The sequence below is a fragment of the Mytilus trossulus genome, chromosome 11 (assembly GCF_036588685.1).
Source record: "Mytilus trossulus isolate FHL-02 chromosome 11, PNRI_Mtr1.1.1.hap1, whole genome shotgun sequence".
Taxonomy (NCBI): Eukaryota; Metazoa; Mollusca; class Bivalvia; order Mytilida; family Mytilidae; genus Mytilus; species Mytilus trossulus.
The window spans coordinates 42,534,087-42,557,595 of record NC_086383.1 but is presented as its reverse complement, the minus strand read 5'-3'; the positions used below and the strand labels follow the sequence as shown (position 1 = coordinate 42,557,595).

At 30.5% G+C, this 23,509-nt stretch overlaps 1 protein-coding gene across 1 annotated transcript; it reads left to right on the top strand.

Moving 5' to 3' along the window:
- The first annotated feature begins 1,949 nt into the window (after positions 1-1,949).
- LOC134690067 (uncharacterized) lies at positions 1,950-22,910 on the top strand. Its single transcript, XM_063550042.1, has 6 exons — positions 1,950-2,036; positions 12,715-12,909; positions 14,003-14,112; positions 21,446-21,533; positions 22,033-22,155; positions 22,696-22,910. The coding sequence occupies exons 1-6, from the start codon at positions 1,982-1,984 to the stop codon at positions 22,908-22,910; spliced, it is 786 nt and encodes a 261-aa protein (XP_063406112.1). The 5' UTR covers positions 1,950-1,981.
- The last annotated feature ends 599 nt before the right edge of the window (positions 22,911-23,509 follow it).

The window sequence follows — 23,509 nt, the reverse complement described above, 5'->3', positions numbered from 1 at the left end:
TCACCTTTGTATTTTGATAAATGTACTGCATCCGAGCATTACACAGTGCTTTTTTGTAAAATATTACAATCCCATGTTGCAATTTTCTGATATTCATTTTTTCAGATGCCTTTGGTTTAACGAGTTATATCACTTGTTGCATGTGTCTGTATTGGTCGTAAGTATGTAAACGGGAAATTCACCTTAAAAACCAAATGTTAAGAAGACAGTATCTGTCTTTTTGAACCAGTCCTTAGAATTCAAATTGCAAACATATATATATTCTTTGAAAGTTTAATCTGTTCCTTAAAATATCAGATAAAATGCATTAGAACAAATATAGGTAGCTAAAGTTCTATTTATAAAGAATAGTTTTGTTCATAACAATATGTTTTTTTATATAAATGTCATGCTTTGTTTAAAAGTGCACTTACAGTCAAATTCTGTTCTCCAATTTGACTCAAATTATAAGCATGTCAAACATTTTCTCAAATTTTAAAAAGGCATTAATAAGCTATCTGCATGGATTGGGCTCGATAATATGTGGTTGTGTTTCGTGTGTATTTAGGATTTGATGCCATCTCTAATTTACTATCAGGTAGACCTACGAAGAACAAAGGACAGACATACATACAGACAGATAGACATTTTATTCTCCAAATGTAAATAGTTTACAGAGAAACATTCAATGTAAATGAAAATACAATAGTTATTAACATGAATACTAAAAGGTTAGAACAAATAGAAAGAAATATGTACGATTTGTGAATGTTCAAATTTACATTTTGGGACCAACTTCTTTTTGTTAATACACTGAATAACAAAACATAATTGTCTTAAAACTAAGATTATTTTTTTTTGGATCGAATCATTCAATCAAATGGTTAACCTATGTTTCGTTTTCAATGTTGACATTTTTTTCCTTTTAATAATTGAACAAGCATACCTTATCCATCACTAGCTAAAAGGTTTAAAAACAGATTCAATAATATCGAACTATATCATTGCTAGTGAATTATTCATCAACAATATTTCTTAGCTTAATTTGACAAAATTGAACCATACGGGCTGATAAAAGAGGATCATTACTTCATAAATTTCATTTTTAACAATTATAAAACAAAAAAGAATTCATACTTTAGCTTTGTTTATATATATCGTAGCTAGTGCCCCTTTAATAAATCTATATAATATAGTGCATGTTTAACATATATCATTACATAACATAGTATAGTATTGTCATCAAGGGATATTTTATACAATTCTCTTTCTAAAGAATAGAGCTATGGTAAAATTGAATATATTACCCATTGATATTTGTTTTTAGTATTATTTATCTTTCATATGAAAAGAAGAAAATATAAACTCGGAATACGCAGTAAAAACCCTAGAAGTATGCCTTAACATAATTTAAGATGAGCAAATTAAAAAGAATTATGCAAAACACAATACCGCTTATTGAATAATTAGCAAACAGCGATGCATGCTTATATTATTCGCATTTTAAACAAAACAATAAAATCTGCTCGAGGATTTCTTGATTGTTATCTTTACTTGTTTATATATTAAAAAAAAATAACATGCTGGAAGCAACACATATGTCTCTTAAATGTTTCATCCGGATGAAAACCTTGCCAAACAATCGTTCAAATCCTGTCTTGTGCAGACCATTCAAGCAATTAGTATGGTAAACTCCATTATTTATAAACACGTTTCAAATGTTTGACCTGGTCCAAACGTTAGAGTCTAATAAATTGTTGGTGTGAAAGCAATCTTACAATGTACATGTGTGTTCATAAACTCCGACACTTTTTCATTTTTTATACGACTGCGTAGTATTTAAATTCACCTATGCTATAAATAACTTACTGTGTTCACCCCTGTTATAAAAAGAAAAACCCAGTGTTGTAACTGATACTTTTAATTCACATAGGTGAATAGTCTAATGACAAACACTTCCTCATTGTTGTGGAGTCATCCGTTAAACGTCTAGCATGTGAAAATGGATAAATTTCAATTTCTGATTTCAGTTTTTCTTATTTCATTAAACTGTGAAGGTAAGAAAAGTTAAAAATGTTGGTATAATTTTGTAAGCATTGTGTCACCTTTTTTTAATGATACAAGGGTGATGTATTGTTATTCCTTTACTTTATTTTCTACATGTTTTGCCAAGCAGTTTGAGCTGACTTGACAGATATTGATGAAACTGCACCGTGCGCAGAAGTTTATTATGCTTACCTAGGGATACGAATTTTCATAATCGCCGTCGCTATCATGGAAACTGCAAAAACTTTAACTAGAGGATTTGTCGCTTACCTTGGTCTATGTGCATTTTAAACAATTGACACAGATAAATTCATGACAAAATTGTCTTTTTGGCTATGGTGATGTATGTGTAGATCTTACTTAACTGATCTTTTTTGTTGCTACAATTATTTCTATCTATAATGAACTTGGCCCAGTAGTAACAGTTGAAAATATCTTTTAAAATCTTATACAAAACTTTACAAAAGTTTATGAAAATATTTAAAATTTGAATATAAAGGACAACAACTACTTAAGGAGTCAATTGATCATTTCAGTCGTGTTATTTCATTTATAGATCTTACTTTGCTGAACAGTATTGCTGTTAACAGTTTATCTCTATCTATAATAATATTCAAGATTATTACCGAAATCTGCAAATTTCCATCAAATTACTTATCAGGGGGTAGCAACCCAACAAGAAGGTTGTCAAATGTGTCTGCAAATTTCAGGGCAGATAGATCTTAACCTGATAAACAATTTCATCCCATTTTAGATTTGATCTAAACGTTTTGCAATGGTTTCAAGATATAATCCAAAATCTTCATTTTACCCCTATGTTCTATTTTTAGCCATTGCAGTCATCTTTGTTTGTTGGCTAAATAATCGGACACATTTTTTTTAACTTAAAACTCAATGATGATTGTTGCCAAGTTTGGATAAATTTGGCCCAGTTGTTTCAGAGGAGAAGATTTTTTTGAAAGATTACATAAATTTTAGAAAAATGGTTTAACATAGACTATCAAGGGGGAAACATGTAACTAGTTTAGGGGTCAATTGACAGTTTGGTCATGTTGACTTCTTTGTTGATCTGCCTTTGCTGAATGTTATTGCTGTTTACAGTTTATCTCTATTTATAATAATATTCAAGATAATAACCAAAATCGGCAAAAGGAGTAGATGCATTAAAGCCTGGATTTTGCCCAAACAAATTCAATGTTTGATATCTTTTTGGTACATAATGTTAAGAAATGCATTGGTTCAAGAAATGTTAAAGAAAAACATAAAGATGTTTACCTGATGACGTCACAACTACATCATAACATGTACTATTTAAAAAAAAATTAACAGAAACTGTATTATTACAATTAACATGATCCTATCCAATTTAAATTTGTTTCTTGTGTGCGCACATTCTTTTCAATCTAAATATACATAAAATTTGAAAAAAACAAGGAAAATCAAGACATTTTACCAAATATGCATAACAAATCATGATTTGTAGCCATGTTAACTTGTTCAATGATGAATTTGTTTTGTTTCTCTGAGTACCTTGTACTGTAGTACGATTTTCAGTTATTTAAGAATATATATGATAACTTTTAAATTTGCAGTATTTTTTGGGCCCAATAACGGCCTGATGACCCCAACTCCTTTCCTTAAATTATTAATTCGGGGGCAGCAACCCAACAACAGGTAATCCGAGTTGTCTGAAATTTCAGAGCAGATAGATCTTGACCTAGAAAATAATTGTAATCCATGTCAGATTTGCTCTAAATGCTTTGGTTTCAGTGATATAACCAAAAAATACAGTTTACCCGTATGTTCTATTTTCAGCCATGAAGGCCATCTTTGTTTGTTTTTTGGGTCATCGGACACGTTTTTAACTAGATATTCCATTGATGATTGTGACCAAGTTTTTTTTAAATCTGGCCCAGTCGTTTCAGAGAAAAAGATTGCTGTAAAAGTTAACGCGGACGGACGACGGACGCCAAGTGACGAGATTGGCTCACTTAGCCTATCGGCCCAGGAAGGCTAAAACACCAAAAAAATCTAAATTCAATAAACTTCAAGGAAATATAAATTGTCAATCGAAGGTGGACTACGCATTTTCCAAACAACCGAACACGCGAATGTTGCAATAGTCAAATGTGAAAAGTCTGAATAATTAACATTCTTTAATTCATAACTAAATAATAATAACCTTTGAAACAATAGTTCAATGTTTGTGTACACAGCAGAGTAATATTTTATGTCTAAAATTGATTCGAGGTTGTATTTTTTTTATTGCTACTGTAAACGTTGGAAAGGGTATTTATATACATACCCAGTGGTGCTGTTTATTGCTATTTACCACCTGGACAATACTTCTCTGGAAATGAGAAATACTGCTGGATTTGTGGGTTAAATACCAAGCAATTAGTCAAGCAATCGACTATGTACATGTAAATCATTACTTTCTTAGGAAAGAAATATTTACTCGTTATTCTAACCTCAGAACTCATACTTGATATCATACGTTTGCTATTCCATACTGTAGATATTCTGACTTCGTTGACATTTTTTGAAATGTGACTAAGTGTTAGTACTTCTAAAAATTGTTGTTTTTTTGAATACAGATAACAATTGTAATCGCTGTGCAAAAATCAAAAATCGATTTGGAAAAAACAAAATAAAGGAAGGGATCGTTTCAGTTAATCCATTTAAGTGTTGAATCATATATCAGTGGATGCACGTTCTAAAAATAAAACGAACACTAAATTGAATACGCGAATAACAGTGTTGTTATACTTTGTCCATAAGGTAAATATCATATCCAAATGGTTATTTGAGGAGGTCAGGGTTATGGTCCAAATATTCCTGAAAAAAACTTTATAATTATAAAATAAAATTGAGAGAGGAAAAGGTGAATGTATAGCTTTTTTGCAAAGGTCATGGTATTTAGAGTAAGAAAAGACTGGTTGACAGTCATTTAAGATAATATGTCTGGATGTATGAACACACGTAATTTGTTTTTTGTTACGCTATGTTGCAGGATTCTCGTGAGTCTCATTATGATACAAAGCCGGGTAACTGGAAAATCAAGTGAAAGAGATCAACATGAGGTGGCCTCTGTTTTTAATAAATAGAGTCGAAAAAAATGAATAATAAAACAATACAGCTCACAAATTAATCAACAGTTATCTATAAAAAGAAAATAAATGTATAAAACTGTGTTATTAGAAATATACAGTCAGGCAGATACGCGACGTTTTATGTTTAGTATTTATCGAGTCAATTTCATAAGAATCTTGTGAAACATAAATCTAAACAAATTTTAATCTTTAATGCAAATTGATACAAAAAACAAGATATAAATAAAATTTAGAATGGAAATGAGGAATATGTCAAAGAAACAACAACCCGACCAAATAAAAAAACCAACAGCAGAAGGTAACCAACAGGTCTTCAATGTAGCGAGAAATTCCCGCACCCGGAGGCGTCCTTCAGCTGGCCCCTAAACAAATATATACTAGTTCAGTGATAATGAACGCCATACTAATTTCCAAATTGTACACAAGAAACTAAAATTAAAAAAATACAAGACTAACAAAGGCCAGAGGCTCCTGACTTCGAACAGGCGCAAAATGCGGCGGGGTTAAACATATTTATGAGATCTCAACCCTTCCCCTAAACCTCTAGCCTATATAGAAAAGTAAACGCATAACAATACGCACATTAAAATTCAGTTCAAGAGAAGTCCGAGTCTGATGTCAGAAGATGTAACCAAAGAAAATAAACAAAATGACAAGGAAACATAAATAACAACAGACTACTAGCAGTTTACTGACATGCCAGCTCCAGACTTCAATTAAACTGAGTGAAAGATTATGATTTCGCGGGTAGGTTAATGCAGTTTCAAATAATTTTTTACAATTTTTGGTGATTGCATCGAAATCTCATCTATTACGTCATTTTCGAAACTATACGAATTTTGATTGGCTACATCGGACGTTGGGAGAATTTGCTATAGAGTGGTGATGTTTTGGCTTCACCGAGGTCAAAGATTTGTCAACTTGTTGTTTTTCGACATCGGCATTGCGACATTAACAATATCTTCATACATGACCATTGTTCCCTTGAACACTTACAGTTTTAAGTAAGAAAATCGCCAAAAACCAAGATTCATCAACGTCAATGTTTAGCTTGTCACGTCACAGTATTTATTATCAGCTGTTGAGCACCTTGTCACAGAAGTCGGCACATGGAAATCACAATGGAAAGGTGGATTTTGCATACATTTTGAGGTAAATACGTTGTAAATTGTAACTCTTTATCACCGGTACCCATTTCTTGTTATTGAATTTGTTGAAGTGAATCAAAACATTTATAATTCGTCATTTATTTGGATAACCGACGACGAAAACCGTTGACCTATGAATCAATCAACGAATCAATAAAGTTAGCTAAATGGAAACAATGCTCGGAGAAAGATTGTTTTAATATTAGTTATATTAGACTTGATTTTTCCCAAGCTAACTGTTACATAATAATTACAACCCCCCCCCCCCCCCTTAATTCCCTCTTGGTTTAGTGCATGCAATAAATTAAAACTATTCATTTTTACTTTGGTAGTAAGGGGTGCACCCCCTATTAATATCATACCCAGTCTACCTATCCTTAAGCTTAGTCATTTTTTGTTTATACTTTTATACACCACCCACGCAAATGAAGTGTTGGTGTTTTTACATTTTAAACAGAGAATGACATTGTTTCAATTCAGAATTATTTTTTTTCATTGTGATTTAAGCATAAATTTTATTAAAATAAAACATGGATTTGTTTCACAAATAGTATTTATATATCCATTGTCATTTCTAAGTTTATAAAAAATACCAGAATTTATAAATGCATGTTCAAACAAATAAAATGTACTATTATTAAAGTTATATTTCAGTTATCAGGCTACTGAGATTTTACAAAATGAGAGAATTTGCTCATCTCAGTTGATATATTATCCAATTTAATTTTTAGTAATAGACATGAAAATTTTAAATTGATCACCACTTTCATTCAATTGACATAAAGACTATTGATTACTTGTAGGATTTGGTAATCCAAATAAGTGACTTTAAAAGGTGTCAATCTACTTTGATGTAAATATTTCAATATCATACAGATTAAGTACCTATCAGTTTTGTTTAAGTATCTCCTTTATTGCCTATTTCCTACATGTTTAACAAAAAACTTTTGGTGTGTTTATTGCTTTTAAAGTTTTTATTATGCAATTTTATATTTGTCTTTTGCAGAATTTGTATTCACTGGTTTTTTTACTGCTTCCAAGTGAGTTGACATGTAGGGAGTCTGCATTATGATGTAAGCATTCAAATATTATATTATTGTTACTGACACTTTAATATTTTTTAGTCACATGAAGTGATATGAAAGCTATTTAAAGATTAATTGCTTATGAGTTTAGATTACTCTGTCTATTATATTTATGTGTTAAGAAAGTAAACAAGCAAGGCAATTATTTTATTACAAACATGTAAGTTTACTATTAGTTTAACCAACCACTGCTGATACTAAGGGCTATAGCTATAAAGCTTACTAAAATTTGATTATATTGAAGTTCTCTTTTTGTATCAGAATAAGAATATAAATAAGATAATTGTTATGTTCAAAATATTAATAGCAGGGCACATTAAGAGCATATTATTATATAAATCAAGTACAATGATTGAAGTAATAGATATTATGCATATATATAGCAATGGGGCTTATAAATTAATTATATTGTGTATAATAATATCATTTTTTTGCAGGATTTTAAGATGAATGAGAAACAATGGCTACTTCCAATTCAATAGCACAATTGATAAAATGAATAAGACACAAGGACTGCACTTTTCATTCTAAGGAAGATCAACAAATGATACCCAAACAAGGATATTATTTTCATATCAGATTCCTGTACATGAGATATAAAGAGAAAATTCATTTTCCTGAAAAGACAACTCTTTACTTATACATATGTGTGAGAAAATTAATGGAATCAAGACTGTTTTAACTGTGCTAAAAGTAATACAAATTAGAAGTTAATTGACTGTATTAAAAAAAAGTGAGAAAAAAATTTACTGTATGAAAAAGCAGGTTCAGCAAAAGGAAATATGTTGAAATGAATGAATAACTAACTGCAATGATTCTGGAACATGTGTTAGTTCATGATCAAAGAAAGGAAAAATTTATAAGAAAGTGGATATAGTATGTGATATTGTGTCCTAATTATGATCACTGAGGAGAGGATGTTTCACAGAACTTTTACTTCATAAATATGTCACTGTGTACACATTGTGATTTCATTCAGTGGATAAATTATATTTAGCTGTGCTCCATGGAATATTAAAATCAAAATCCTTAATAGTGTTTATTAATAATAATGTGAAACAAAAGCAAAAGTGTTAGGAATGATGAAATGTTTTCACATACAAATTAGCATATATATTCATCAATAGGAACACTCATTCCCTAATTTCAATGATTGTGAAACATGTTTTATAACAAAAACAAAAAAAATCTATGTTATTTGGTTATGATGGTAAGTTGTGACACATTGAAAAACATACCACATGAAGTAAAATAAGTCATGTTAGCTGCATTTAATACACAATTTCAAATCAATCAATCAGTGAATGTATATTTTAAATTACTTGGGTTAAATGAAAAACTTTAAGGTTTTCTGTCAGACACTGATCATATATTCCCTTACAAAAACATTCACACCCCCTTTTCAGAAAGTACCAAATAATGCTTATTGAGGAGCAATTATCAATATTAATTCAATTATCTAATTACATGAAGCTTTAAAAGATGATAAATATTATAATAACTTTTCTTATTCAGTTCAACATGATTTAAACTGATGTCTGCTAGTTTTATGCTGCTTTATCCTTAAAAATAAACACCTCATTGATGGTTAGCATTGCAATTATAAAAGATAATATTTTATATTGGTATTAATAAAATATAGATAATCAAAACAGTTGTCCAAGTTCATGATTTTTCTAATTTATAGAGATTTAGGCCACAGATTCATTAATTGGGGTCTGAACTGGGGGGTGAGGGGGGTTGTCAATTAGTTGCTATGATAATTTTTCTCTATTATTTTTTATTCAAATAGCATCTTTTCTTTACCCTGCAAAATTATTATTATATATTCTTTAAATAAAGTTTACACCCTATATATACCTATATTACTGTTTCCTGTACCTTAAAAAGAGATTACAGCTAATTTCCTAAAGCATGTAGAGCAAGACTTAGGTTACCTTGCTTGCTTTGTTTGTATATTGTACAATAATAATTTAGATAACATCCAATTGAATATCACTATAATATTTACAGGTTTAAGTTTGCCTATATTTATTGTTTGAAGATGACAATCTAAAGTGCTTTAAGCTTTAAGCTTGGGTAAATATTTATACAAACAAGACAAGCAAGTCAACCAAAGTGTTACTCTCCAAGCTTTAGGAAATTAGCTGTAAAAGAAAATATTCTGCAAATTTATAAGTTACAGAGATAATGGTACATATATACATACATAGAATAAATACATATTTTGGAGTTTTAAGGTTGTTTGAATGAGACACATAATATTCATTGAATGTGTACATAGTGTATAAAGGGTATGTGTGAAAAAAATGTTGCAGGATTTGAAATATAATAAAATTTCCATTAGCTCTTGCACTATCATATTTGGTATAAATTGATTTAATAGTCCCATACTTACTGACCATGGCACCATAAGTTTTTTTGTTTTGAAATCATCATCTATTTTTCTTAAAGTATGTTTTCTATCAGCATGTGGTAATTAAATTTATTGAGAGAGAGAAAAAGCAGGACATTGATTATATATTTCAAGCTGTCATTATAATATATATGGTGTGATTGCCACTGTGACCAACGACTGAATGATGTACAGTGTATGGGTCTGTATGATTTATAAAGAATGACCAAGAATCATGATTTTATTGTACACTCTAAAAGTTTACACTGTTACAAGTGGCAAAACCCAAACATGAGAGGCACCTCACCTGACAAAATAGAATTCAAAGAGCTATCTGATTGATTGAATTGTGCTTAACGACACTTCTCACACTGTTGTGCGAATACACGGAGGTCATGTTTTATTGGTAGATAAAGCTACAGTGTCCGCAGAAAAATTCAATACATAATTTTTTGGCCAAAAAATACCAAACAGAAAGAAAAGGGGCTTCATACCCCAAGCCGATGTGTAATTATAATCATTCTGATCTATTCTCCGAGTAAAATATATATATTTAAATAGTTTGTTTCTTTTATTAAATATTTGGTTATGGAGAAGATGCAACAAAAAGTACATTTAAATAAAGATCAGCAATAATTTCCCGATGACTGAAATTTTTATTTCTGTTTACAGAATTACTTCCCTTTGAAAGTCACTTGTGCGTTTGTAAACAATGTCGGACACAAAAAATTGTGAAACACGTTTACTTTGACTCAAAAGTGCTAGCGTGTAGAAATGATGAATTTTTGAGTCAAGTTAACGTACAGAAAGCTGAATATTAATATTTTTCGAAAAATGCTACTCGGTTCATGTTGTTAATACCGTTTAAGTGTTAGACGTTGTAATATCTGAAGGTCAAAGTATTTTTGGCACAATTCAGTCAAAAATCTCCATTTATGTATTTAATCTTTTTATTTCAAGGAGGCGAGTAGCACTTTTCTAATACTTTGGTATTTAAGCTATCCACAGATAACAATATTTAGAAAAACAAGACTGTCTACACGCTAGCACTTTTGAGTTTACTGTTTTCACGTTTATAAATAGATTTTGAGTGTCACGTGATAACCACGTGATAATTTGAGAATGTTATTTTTGAAAACGAAAATTTATATTGTCAACTTACTAGCAAAACTAAAAAATATAACAAATTACACTTTAAATGAGTCAAAAAGTCTTTTTATTAAAAGTCGAAATTTAAGTATCATTTTTTCATTTTTTGAAAATACAGCATTAACATACCCGCGTTCATAATATGCACATCAGGCACAATCCTTCCCGTTAGGGAATTAGTATCATACCATCATAACACAATGAGAAGAACATAACCCGTGTCATGCCAACAAATGGTTTTGAATAAATGTGTTTAGTACCGATGCAAAGACCCTATAAGTGAGTCAATATTAACGCCAAAATATGCAATGTTTAATGACCTGACAACAATATCGTAACTATATCCTTTCTTATTAAGTATATTCAAAGGTTTTGTTAGTTTCTGAGGTGAACATGGTGAATACACCTTTGTGCTTTATAACGAATATTTTAATAAAAAATCGATGTAAAATACCTGAACGCATAAGAAGTCGGTATGTTGAGCTATCTTTACGAATGATGTCCTGATACCGATGATAAAATTTAGTAAATGTTTTGACTAGTTTGTTGTATCGAAAACCCTGGTGTAATAATTTTTCAGTAATACATAAATTTCTCTCGTTAAAATCTAAAACATTGTTACATACACGAGCAAATCGTACAAGTTGATATATATAAACACCGTAAGATGGTGACAAGGAGCGTCACCATCTAAAAATGAAAAATTAACGATATAAAATGAGAAATCATCTCTTTTATCATACATTTTAGTATTCAGCTTTCAAAATACACTATTTAAAGATACTTCGGATCATCAATTTTTCACATTTTTTTTTATTTCGAGTACACCGTTCTTTTTCTGTCACATGAATTTCAATAACAAAAATGGTATCGTTCAATTGATTTTCAAATGCAAAAGTAAGTCTGCGTTTGTTAAAAATTAAAGATAAACAGATAAATAAAAAGAATAGTTTCAGTATTTTGATACATTTTTTAAGAAAATGTTGTCTTGATTTTCTTTACTTTTAATATAAACATCAGAATAAGGTTCGCACGTGCCTACTAACTAAAATTAAAATTAGACAACTTTTGCTGTATATGAATATATGTCAAAAGTATAATTTAATACAGCAGACGCGCGTTTCGTCTAAATAAGACCCATCAATGTCGCTGAACCGATTCCTTTTGCATTTATTTGCTGTATTTTTTCTAAATTATCTGCATAAACATGTTAACGCATAAAAAGCACGTTGCATAGCGTCAGCGATCATGTAAAACAAATGAATTTGGTACTCGTAGAATATATTCGCATATCCACATGTTAAACCAACTTAGCGCCAATCACCTTAAGGCTGCTTTATAATTTTATGTAAGGAAGGAATAATAGTAAAAGTTGTTATTTTTATTTTTATTCAAACTATTTCTTATATTACTTTTTTCCAGTTATTTTACCCGTGAATTTATAATTAATATCCTCCTTGCTTAAACAAACATCAAAAACATTGAAAAGGGGCATTACTATTTTGTCAATAGTTTTTGCACTGATGGTGTATTCATATTTCTTTAAATTTTTTTTTGAAAATTATACTGTCTCAATCATATAAATATCGTATCACAATCGATGCAATGGTGGAATCTATATTAAACTCACTTGTTATACTGGAGATTGAACAGTCTAACAGGAATCTATCAATTTTTATTTTTTAATGCGAATATTCGCTATTCGTTCAATATTCTTTCAATACAGAATAACTCTATTGGAAATTTTGAAGAAAGTCGGGTTTGTTGCGAATATTCATCTTTTATTAAATTTTCAACAGAAATGACCATGCAAAATGTAACTTTTTACAACACACCACAAACATGGAAACATGCTGCTAATTTCTGTTCAAAAAAAGGAGGAGTACTGGAAAGTAATGTAACTTCATTAATGGAACTAGAAGAATTCAAAAGTGCAGACAAAGATGTGTGGATTGGAAAATTTAGAATATCAACTAATTGGACATATATACAAGGTTTGTTTATCTTTCTAGTATTATTAAATGGAGAACCAGATTCAATCTTGCAGCAACTTTAAGCAGCCAATCACACAGTCTAGAAGATTTTTGTTATCAAGCATCAAATTTCTATGATAGTTAAAAAGAATACGATATACGATACAAATATCTTTATCAACATAATTCGATATTTTCAGGGCTTTTCATGATTCCCATTGACAGTGTGCTGTATCTGCCAATGATGGCATACATCTCTTTTTGTAAGGCCACAGTTTATAGTGTTTTTAAAAAAAACACAATTTATAACCTTGTTGTCGTGTTATTTCTTTATTTCGATTTATGTTATTTCACAAGATTAGAATTCAAAAACAGAAACAATTTTAACACATGAAATTGAATAATCTAATAACAGTAACATTGTTGTTTATTGACCTAAGCAAGCTCGTCCCATTTTTCTGTGCCCGTTCCAAATCAGGAGCTTCTGGCCTTTGTTAGTTTTGTATGATATTTTAATTCTTGTTTCCCTAGTTTTTGTGTTATTTTCTCATTTCCTGACCGGTGTGAGAAAAAATATTTTTCCTCACTAATGGAAAATCTGTTTTTGGCAAATAATTGGTTGAAATTTAAATGTGACATTAAATGTTCTTGTTTTCTTCTGAATTGTCTTATTGTGACGTCTTTAAAAAGGCGACCATGTATGTTGACGTCACAATAAAAGTATACACCTTTCTTCAAATCTTTGAAAAGAAAGGATTAAAATCAATAGAGAGACAGATTGCACCACTATAACTCGTGTATTACGATATTCATGAGATTCTCTACACTCAACAGTTAAATTTTAATTATTCAAAAAGCTCGTCAAGCTTGGCGCTTTAAATATTGAAATGTAACTGTCTCGATTGGAGAAATTCCGTAATACACTTGTTGCAGTTATGGAATCTATATTTCTTTTGTATATTTCAGAGTTAAGTATGACATAGGGGCCAATTTGATTTGATTGAATGTTGTGATATATAGTCTAAACTAGTACATATTTTTTTATCAGGTGTTGAAATACATAATTAACATTAGAAATGAGATATTTATAGTGCATTTTTTTTCTTTCTTGCAGGATGTTATTTAATAAATGGAAAGTTTCAACACTTTAAACTTAAACGTTATAAAACTTTGGAGCTGGAATGTCAAATGTTATGCGAGAAGTACCAATTTTATAGTATAAAGGTAACGTATAAAGTTGTCAATAATTTGGTATATGCTCATATCCATGTATAACAATGAATCGCAAGGGGTACAATCAAAATCACGTGATGAATATACACACACCGGAAGTAACAGTCGAGCAGACCGCTTGAAAGGTAAGTAGTCGTATTTACTTGTTTATATCAATAAAATTTAATTAATAAGGTAGTGCACCGAATGTCGGATACTATCTAGTTTTGAAATACACAATTATCCTTGCTGGAAAGCTTGCAGTTAATGCTAACACTTCGACACAGTTATCCGTCGAAAATTTGGAACTGTGTCGAAGTGTTTGCAATAACTGCACGCTTTCTAGCAAAAACAATTTTGTATTTTATAACTACATACTATCCGACATTCGGTGTGCATACTTATTAATCAAAATTTAATTGATATAAACAAGAAAATGCAACAACTAACCTTTCAAGCGGCGATTTCGACTCTTACTTCCGGTGTGTGTATATCCATCACGTGATTTTGATTGTACCCCTTGAATCGGTCACATAACACTATAAACTACCCAGAGTCTAAAAAGACCAGTTTTTGTGCTCGACCATAAAAGTATTTTATTTAATAGTCTAGACATTGTCTCAACAGTACTTACATTTACTTAAAGGTGAGAGGTACGTAAATGAACGCCTCTACCGCAAAACGGGGAACTTAACCTTTGTTGCTATGGGAGTTATCTCCCGTACACCAGGTAAAATATTTTCATGATGTCGGAATAATGGTCAATTTAGTGGAAAACCATTGAAAGCTTGTCATCAAAATGTAGCACAAAATGAAGAATGTAAAATCAAATATCTTGTAATAGTTAAATAGTGCCTTCCTCCAATGAAAATTAACTTGGCATGTCGCGATGGCCGGAGAGTGATTTAGTTGGTTTTACTTGTTTCCTACTAGTTTACAACTTAAAGCCTGCAAGAACTTCTACTCACCATAATGTTTCTACAAAACTGTTTAAAGTACAAATAATTGGTCTCAGAAGTTTTGGTTTATACTTTGGGGTAACTGTCCATATATCAACTTACTATACGCTGGTATAAATCGGCACAGATCAGAAACTTAACTTGAAAATTGGGAATGTTGATATGGGACGTGAAAACGGGATGAAGTATTGATAAGAATATCATAAACGCGTACATAAACTCCCACAATAACACATTGTGGCTGACACAATATATTGCCATAGCAAATATAGTCACAGACTAACATCCTTATCATTTGCATTCAAGATTCATTCTAACTGACGGGTCTCAGTGAAAACGAATAGGGCGTCGTATTCAATAATCGACACACAACAAGAGATTAATATAAATATTTTTGATTTTACATTGCTGTTATGTTTGTAATATGACCCTTATTTGTCCTCATTAAAATATAAACATAACCCTTTATTTACAGTGCTTTCTTTCACGTCCGCGATCTGGTCTATAAATATAATTTGAAAATGAAAGTGCTAGTACTATTCTGAAACAAATAACTTATAGTAAAAAAATATTGAAAAGCAAAAGAGTTTGCTGCCTGTGTTACATGAAATTTGTGAAATACTAGTATAATGTCAGAAATTACATCAGATGGGTAAGCAAGAGAAAGGGACAATAAACATGAACGAGAATCGAAATAAGGAAAGGACCTTATGCACGGACATAAGGTAAGTAAACTGTTTTTCAAAATGAACGAAAATTTAAAATAAATTTTACACGTTGCTTTTTCACTCATTTTGAATTGAATGGAACATTGTGAACATTGTGAATAACAAGCTTTCCAGCATGAAAAAGCGACGAGGCAAATGCAGATATCCGCCGAAAATTTCTCTTAACCGTCACTTCAAAAATAAAGTAATTAGCAAAATATATATATTATACTGAAGATTCAGACAAGTATGCGTGCATCAATCAATTCATTTTAAAATGCGCAAAATTTCGGAACTACAGGTCAATGTTTCAGTTTTAGTTGATACTGTTTGTATACATGTGCAAATGCTGCTATAAAAAAAATTGAATAATTATTATAGTTTTTATTTTTGTTATACGTATTTCTTCTCAATTTTCGCAAAACTTAGAAAAAAAATCTAATGTACGAACAGGAATATTGTTGGCATACATTATGAGGAATATAACGCTGCTGGCGATTTCCAATCGCTTCAACATCTAATTGATAAATTAAAACTTGCTCGAAGACGGTTCTTTAAAATCACATGTAGCTGTTCTATTCAGTGCATTGTTAGCTTGACCATTACAGTTCACGAAATCTAGATTGGGTACATTAATCTCAACGTCATACAATGTGAGTTTCAAGTCCATAGTTTCAATTTACCGCTGCACGGTATATTTTGCCTCCTTCTTGTGAAGCAGCAAAATTGTGTTCGAAAATCTGAACATTGAATGTATATCGTCATTCGGGGAAGCTATTTTAATGACAGATCTTTTGTCGTTTCTGTTTTTAAAGATGTCCTTTGACATTGTGTTTAATAATTCCAGAAATACTTTATAAATACTTAGGATCTCGTATAATCACTGAAATAAACAATAATAGGTAACCAATCCTTTTTTCAGACAGAATGGTTTGCTCTATAGCGCATTTGAATAGCAAAACAAATTATAATGAAGCAGTCGTTGTCTTTACACATATGTTGATATAGCCTTGACTTTGCGTAATCCTTTCGGCGACGTCGTGTTTTTTCTCTCTTTTCCCGTCAGCAACACCCATTTTAACGGCTGATAAATAAAAAGGGAGTTCGGTAAACCCAATAGAAAAACATATAATAATAAAGGAAAATAATACCTTAAAAACATTTTTATAATGTGTTATATAAAAATCGTAGAATTGGTTTTAACTGCAGATTAACTAAAGCTTGAAATTTCTTTTTTTTTTGGTTTAAATTTGACGTTATGCCTATATGTACTTTATGTTGTTTCCTTACGATTTTCAGATGTCTGGAACTCGGAAATTTAATCGGTGACCAACTTATTTTTTTCATTTTTTATTTTCTTTTAATAAGTTCCACGTGCATAAAATTTCTTCTAAAAATCGCAGAACAAATCATTTACGTACCTGTTACCTTAACTAATTGTCTTGTCGCGACTCCCTCTTAACCAGTCTCGATCTATCTCGACTAGTTTGGACCCTCAAATTTAGTCTTGACTGGTGTTAATAAGCCCAAGTAACTAAATTATATATAACTCGAACAAAATACCAGTCTGTTTGGTATTTTCGATTCATTGCTGTCAAATGAAATAATTCAATTGCTTATAATAGGTAAAACAAAGGATTAAATTCAGACAGGCATCTTTATATTTTTTATAACTTTTTCAAATCAACTTGGATTTTCATCAATCTATGCAGCTATCTTAGTCATATATTTATCTTACTGAATCTCAGTTCATAATGTAGTTCGGTGTTTTGCTGTCAAATTTAAGTTTCAAATAAATTAAGTAAAACAGCTAAGATTTGCAGTTCGGACAAATACACTTTAATTAACTTTTTCAAATTAACTTGGATTTTTATCAAACTATACAGCTATCTTTGATGTATATTGATCTTACTGAATCACAGGTCATTATGTAACTTGGTGTATAGCTGTAAACATTCAGAATTGAATTAATTGTAGGCAAAAAAGCTAGAATTTGCAGTTTGGACCATATTCAGATAGTACACTTTTATTCTTTTAATAACTTTTTTAAAAATCAACTTGGATTTTCATCAAAATACTCTATAGGGAAATATTTTATTCTAATGGAAAAATACACTTCACATTGCGAGAACAGTCATGAGAGGATAACACACGTTAGAACATACTCACCCCTTCTCGTCCAATGAAAAGTCAGTTTTTTGCCATCTAATTTTCGTAGTACATGGTTTTCCATGCACTATGAAATGCTATACATGAACGACTTTTCATTTTCAGTTAATTCTGAAAGTGAACTCTTAATAACTGCACTAACGAAGTGAACAATACCCTGAGGCATTTTCAATAGGAAAAGAGCCTACTGATTAAGGACGAAAGAGCAAAGATTAAATCAAAACATTTTGAAATTAGCAAATTTCCATACATTTTTTAACAGTGTACATATATAGAATAAACAAAACAATAAGGGTTAGAATGGAGGTAAAATAATACTTATTTGATTTATATACCCTACATTTGAGGGAGTTTTTTTTTCTTTCAAGAAAACAATGCCAGACTGCTGATATATATATAATGCAAAAAAATGTTCGAAGAGAAACACACTAAATGTAAATTTATCAATAAAAAATAAGCATTTAATATTGAATGGTCTGAATTTAACTATTTATACACAGAGTTTAATGTTTATAGAAACTTTTTAAAACGTCAATTTTCAAAAAAAAAGAATCTCAAGATATATAAAATCAAATTTTACCTGAAGCAGAAGTAAAACAATTTCTCCACAATGCGGTCCTCACAAACTATGTCCGAGCTTTTTCATTCAATCCATTGAAATGATTATTTAAACCTAAGTTTTACATTTAGTTCATTATAAAAAGTGAACTCTAATTAAGGTTTGACTGTTACAATGGGAAAGGATAATTTTGTAAGGTCACTCGAATGTGTGAAAAGGTTCTAAATTGGTCAGACAATACTTGGTCATGTTTTATGAAGATTTAAGCCCTCGGCTTCGCCTTGGGCTTAAATCTTCATAAAACATGACCAAGTATTGTCTAACCTATAAGTAATGATCAGATAAGGAGTGACTACAACTTATATGTCATTTTCGATTATGGTATTGTTAAGTTAATATCAATGGACACCTCATTGTCTAACAACTGCTAAAAGAGATTATATCTTTTAATACGAAAACATGAACCCATTGAATATCTTGAGCAAATCAAATAAAAATGACGAAGGGAGATGATATACAATGTACCTAATATGAAATAAAGGACTAAACAATATGTTTAGCAAATCCTAACAAAATACCGATGGGTAGAAAATATTCGCTTAATTTTGAAATCAGATAATAGTTGGTCTGTTAGTTATCTTGGTATAAACACGGTGTACAGGGTTGTTTAAAGGAGATGTTTGGATACTCTGCAGCACGATGCGTTTTGAGGATTCTTGACAAAACAATAGTCTTATGAAATTTGACAACGGCATGACACATTGTAAAAGTCGGATTATTGCCGAATACAACGCTTTACTAATGTGGGCAATCTTTCATAGCGGTATTTTACTTAAGTCAAAATCAGGAACTTAAATATCAATTAGAAAAATCAAATTTTTGATTTGTATATTTTTTTTCAAATAAGTAAACTATGAAATATCATTAGTGTCAAAAAATTCCGTTACTTTGTCTCTCAGATCTGATACAATCATGCGAAATTTCAGAGTTAAAATTTCGTCATCAATTATTAAAGTTTTCTTGCATGTCTGCAAAAAAAAATGTCACAAAAAGTCTTGCCGGTCCTACTCAGTTCACCTATAAGGAGAAGATGTTCTTGAAAAGGTTATCGACGTAATGCTATGCAAAATCTCTTTTTGCCCTGTTGGCAACGTGAGTTAAAATTATCAATTTTGCAAAATAAATACATGAATACGCAATGTATCTTTTTTTTTAAAAAGAGTTAAGGGTTCTTCTTCAAGTCAGGAAGGATCATTTTAATATTTTGTGATACGGGATGCTTAAAAAAAATTTCGTGATGGTGACGAGAACTGAAGATCAATAGTATTGCCCAAGACAAAGAAACTTGTTTTATTTTCACTCAAATGCACATTATTCACATGGATTTGAAATAGGAAAAAAATGTGTACACAATGACAAATATTTTTTCGTTTAAAAAGTATTTCATCCTTATGTCGATTGAAACTCATTCATCTGCCAATACTTAACCACCTGCCGAAAAGCCAAAAAAATAAACTTGTCGTCCTCTTAGTGGTTCTGTTCCTTTTCTCTTGTTATTTTAGTTTCGATAGACTTGTCTAAAGCATAGCTTTTGCTCTGTGATGCAGAGTTTTCTCAATTGCAATCGTACACCTTCTATAAATGTTTGTATTGTAATGTGTAATACGTCTGTTGAATTTGAATTTTCCTTATAATTTTTTAGTCTGGATTACAATGTGTTTTTTTTAAACTATATGTTAGTTATTATTTATATCTGATTTGTCCCTAAATGTAAACCGAAAAGCATTGTTGCTTGTCAGCTTTCCAATATGAATAAATGGTTACTATGCACTGCTAGCAACCTTAAATAAATGAATATGATATTTGAGTTATATCATTGTAATAGTGGACATTGTACTTAATCAAATCATGTATTACTAGTCTAGGTACTTCTTTTATCAAATATTTGTTTATGTTATGTATTGTTGTATACTTGATTGTAATGTTCAATGTTTGTTTGTTTGTGTGTTAATGACAATTCAGATTTTCGATTTTATATCAATAACATATTTGACTTTAAATTTGACTTTGAATATAAAGGTAGTTGATAAGCCATGTGGACATTACCCTGACTTATAACTGTTTCTATGTTAATACAATAGTGGCTTTACACGAACTGGACTTATCCCAATGTATCTTACATGTTATGCTACTTCCTCTAATCTATTCCAACAAAAATTCTATTGGTATAAACAAGTTCAAATGTAAGGTAATTAAACAGCTAATTTCTATATTTTGCACATAATATGTATTCAATAGTTTTTACTTTTTGTGAATTATCATAAAAACATTGTCAAATTTCAGGGGCAAGACAAATATTAGCCATCATCCTAGAACCAAATATTCTAAAAATTTGTTAGAATTAATTGACTAGAAACATTGATATTTTTTTATTTTTATCACAGCTCACATGAAAGAAGATTCAAAAATGTTTATTTTGCTCATGAAAAACGTGCATTTTTTTTTATTCTAATAGCAAAATTAGCTCTTTCCATTCCCTTGTTGCAATATTCAGCAAAAACATTTTATTTAAATAATTATGACATTGCTGTTTTCTTTGTTGAGTATCATGTTTCTGAAAATATCATTTGATAAAATCGGGTTTTACATATGAATGCAAAGTTTTTTCGATAATATCTTTCTAAAAATGTACTAGACAACTACTTGGTCGCAATAGAAACCGTGGCTTACCAACATTTTGATCACCAGTATATTACTTTCCAACCTATATCATGTATATTTTTGAATGCCGATATCCTTATATCATGTTTTAAATGAAATGGTTTGTTGAATTGTTTTCAGATAATTCATCATTATTTGCTTAGGTTGGTTTGCTTCTTTGACATAATGTTGGGTGGTATTTTCTTCCTTTATTACATTTATCAATAACATTTTAATTATATCTTTAAAAGGAAGAAGATTGTTATTGTATTGCAAATATAAGTTCCTTCGTTAGAAACACAAACTGCAATTGTGTCGGCTGTTACAACGTCTGGGAACGTAAGTACATTAATACGGCACTTGTTAATTCTATAAAATTATGTTCGGTTATTCACAGCAGAGTTAGATGTATACATATTTCTTCTCATAAAATAAACAAATTAGCAAATCTATAAATCATCGAATACAGAAGAAATTATGTCTTGCTTAGACAACATAAATGTATAACAGCTTTTCATTGGTAGGTGTGTTCCATGCGAAGGATACACATGTAGTCTTATTCTAAAAAAACATTCTCGGATTTATAAATGGTAATAATGCGTTAAACTGAAAGATCTATCCCAATTATCTCACAATATATATGTTACTGTTTGAAAGATTTCTGGTGGACTCTAAGTTAATGTTTTTGCACGACTTTTACTAGGCATGGCTAGGGTTATCTTCAAAATTGAAAGGTAAATCAGAAATAGTGTATAGTGTTAACGCGAAAACTATCGAATGATAATACTTAATAAATAACTTGAATAGGAATTATTCATCTTTATATTTCTCCTTTCAGATCAACTCCCAAAATTTTATTCTGCGCAAAAGGACGAAAAATGCATCGCTGCAAAAGAATGTGTCAACGGGAAACTCGAACGCAGTTATGAGAAGTGCGATTCAAATTATTATGTTACCTGTGGTAATGAAGATTTCTACACTTTCGTTTCATTTACAAAATTAAAGATATAGCGACATTTTTACTAATTCTAAAATTTAAAATTAATAATATATAATATTTCATGATTGTTGCCATACTGAAAACAAATACCGAAATATATGGACATTCGAACTCATGATTCGTGATGAATAAGGAAATGTATGACGTTGATGATGTATCAGTTTTCTTACCTGTAAATATGTGCGCACTTTTTTACTTCAATGAGATAGAGTAATTTATTTTTTAATAATGAACAGAAGACGGGTGAGTGATATCACAAATAATAGTACTAATGATCACATCTGAACGCAAACATTCTTGTCAGGAGCGTCTTGTTTATATCATAGTAGTTGTTCTGTCTTTTTAAAATGCGATGTTGATGGTAACGTATGATTGTCAATTAAAAATGTGATTTAAACTATTCTCTAATCGGAGCCTATATTATTGGGAATTATTTGCTGACCTAAAGACACTTTTAATGTTATCTTAATTATATTGTAAATCACTAGAAACATATTACAGATAATGGTACAGAACTAGGATATAAACATGGTAACGACTATCATGCTGCAGCAGAGGATTGTGAACGACGAGGATCTTTTATTAAATGGTATTCTAACAGTTTGTGTTTAGAAACTCCATTTCCACCATATTGGACAAGTGGGACAAGATATACCGAAACATTTTTACTTAGAAAACCATGTAAGATATTTCCCTCACCATTTAGGTTATATTAAGGTCAACAATTGAAATATGTTTTTCCTTATTTTCTATACATTTAAACTAGATGTCAGTACTTCACATTTTTATATTAGGCAATGGGAAAGCTGTGTCACTTAAGTTATAAACAAAAAAAACATCAGAGATATATAATATTGTATAGCGTGCTGGTGGTTCAATAAACAATTATCATGCAAATTTAAATCGCATTTTTCGTGGTTTAACTGGCAAACTGCATTTCACTTTTAGTGACTTTTTCAACAGACTGTTTATTACTATGGGGAAATAAACTAAGCTTACTTTTCAACCAAATGTTCATCTGTGGAGAACTTGCATAGCTGATTAAGCGGTATGAAATTTGATCATTGTTGAATGTCGTAATGTAACCTATGGCTGTTAAGTTCTGTGTCATTTTGTCTCATGTGAAGAGTGGACGCATTGGCAATCATACGATATCTTCTTGTTATGCCCAATTTATTATGCCTCATGGACATTGTGTTTTCTTCTATGTGCGTCCGTTCCTTCGTCCATCCGTTTGTCCGGTCGGTCGTCCGTTCGTCCGTCTAACCGTTTTTGGTCGAGGTAGATTTTGATGAAGTTGAAATCCAATTAACTT

Coding starts and splice junctions, on each gene's coding strand:
- LOC134690067 (XM_063550042.1), top strand. CDS start 1,982: ATGGATAAATTTCAATTTCTGATTTCAGTTTTTCTTATTTCATTAAAC. Junction 2,037..12,714: donor TATTTCATTAAACTGTGAAG/GTAAGAAAAGTT, acceptor AATTTTCAACAG/AAATGACCATGCAAAATGTA. Junction 14,113..21,445: donor ACCAATTTTATAGTATAAAG/GTAACGTATAAA, acceptor TATCTTTAAAAG/GAAGAAGATTGTTATTGTAT.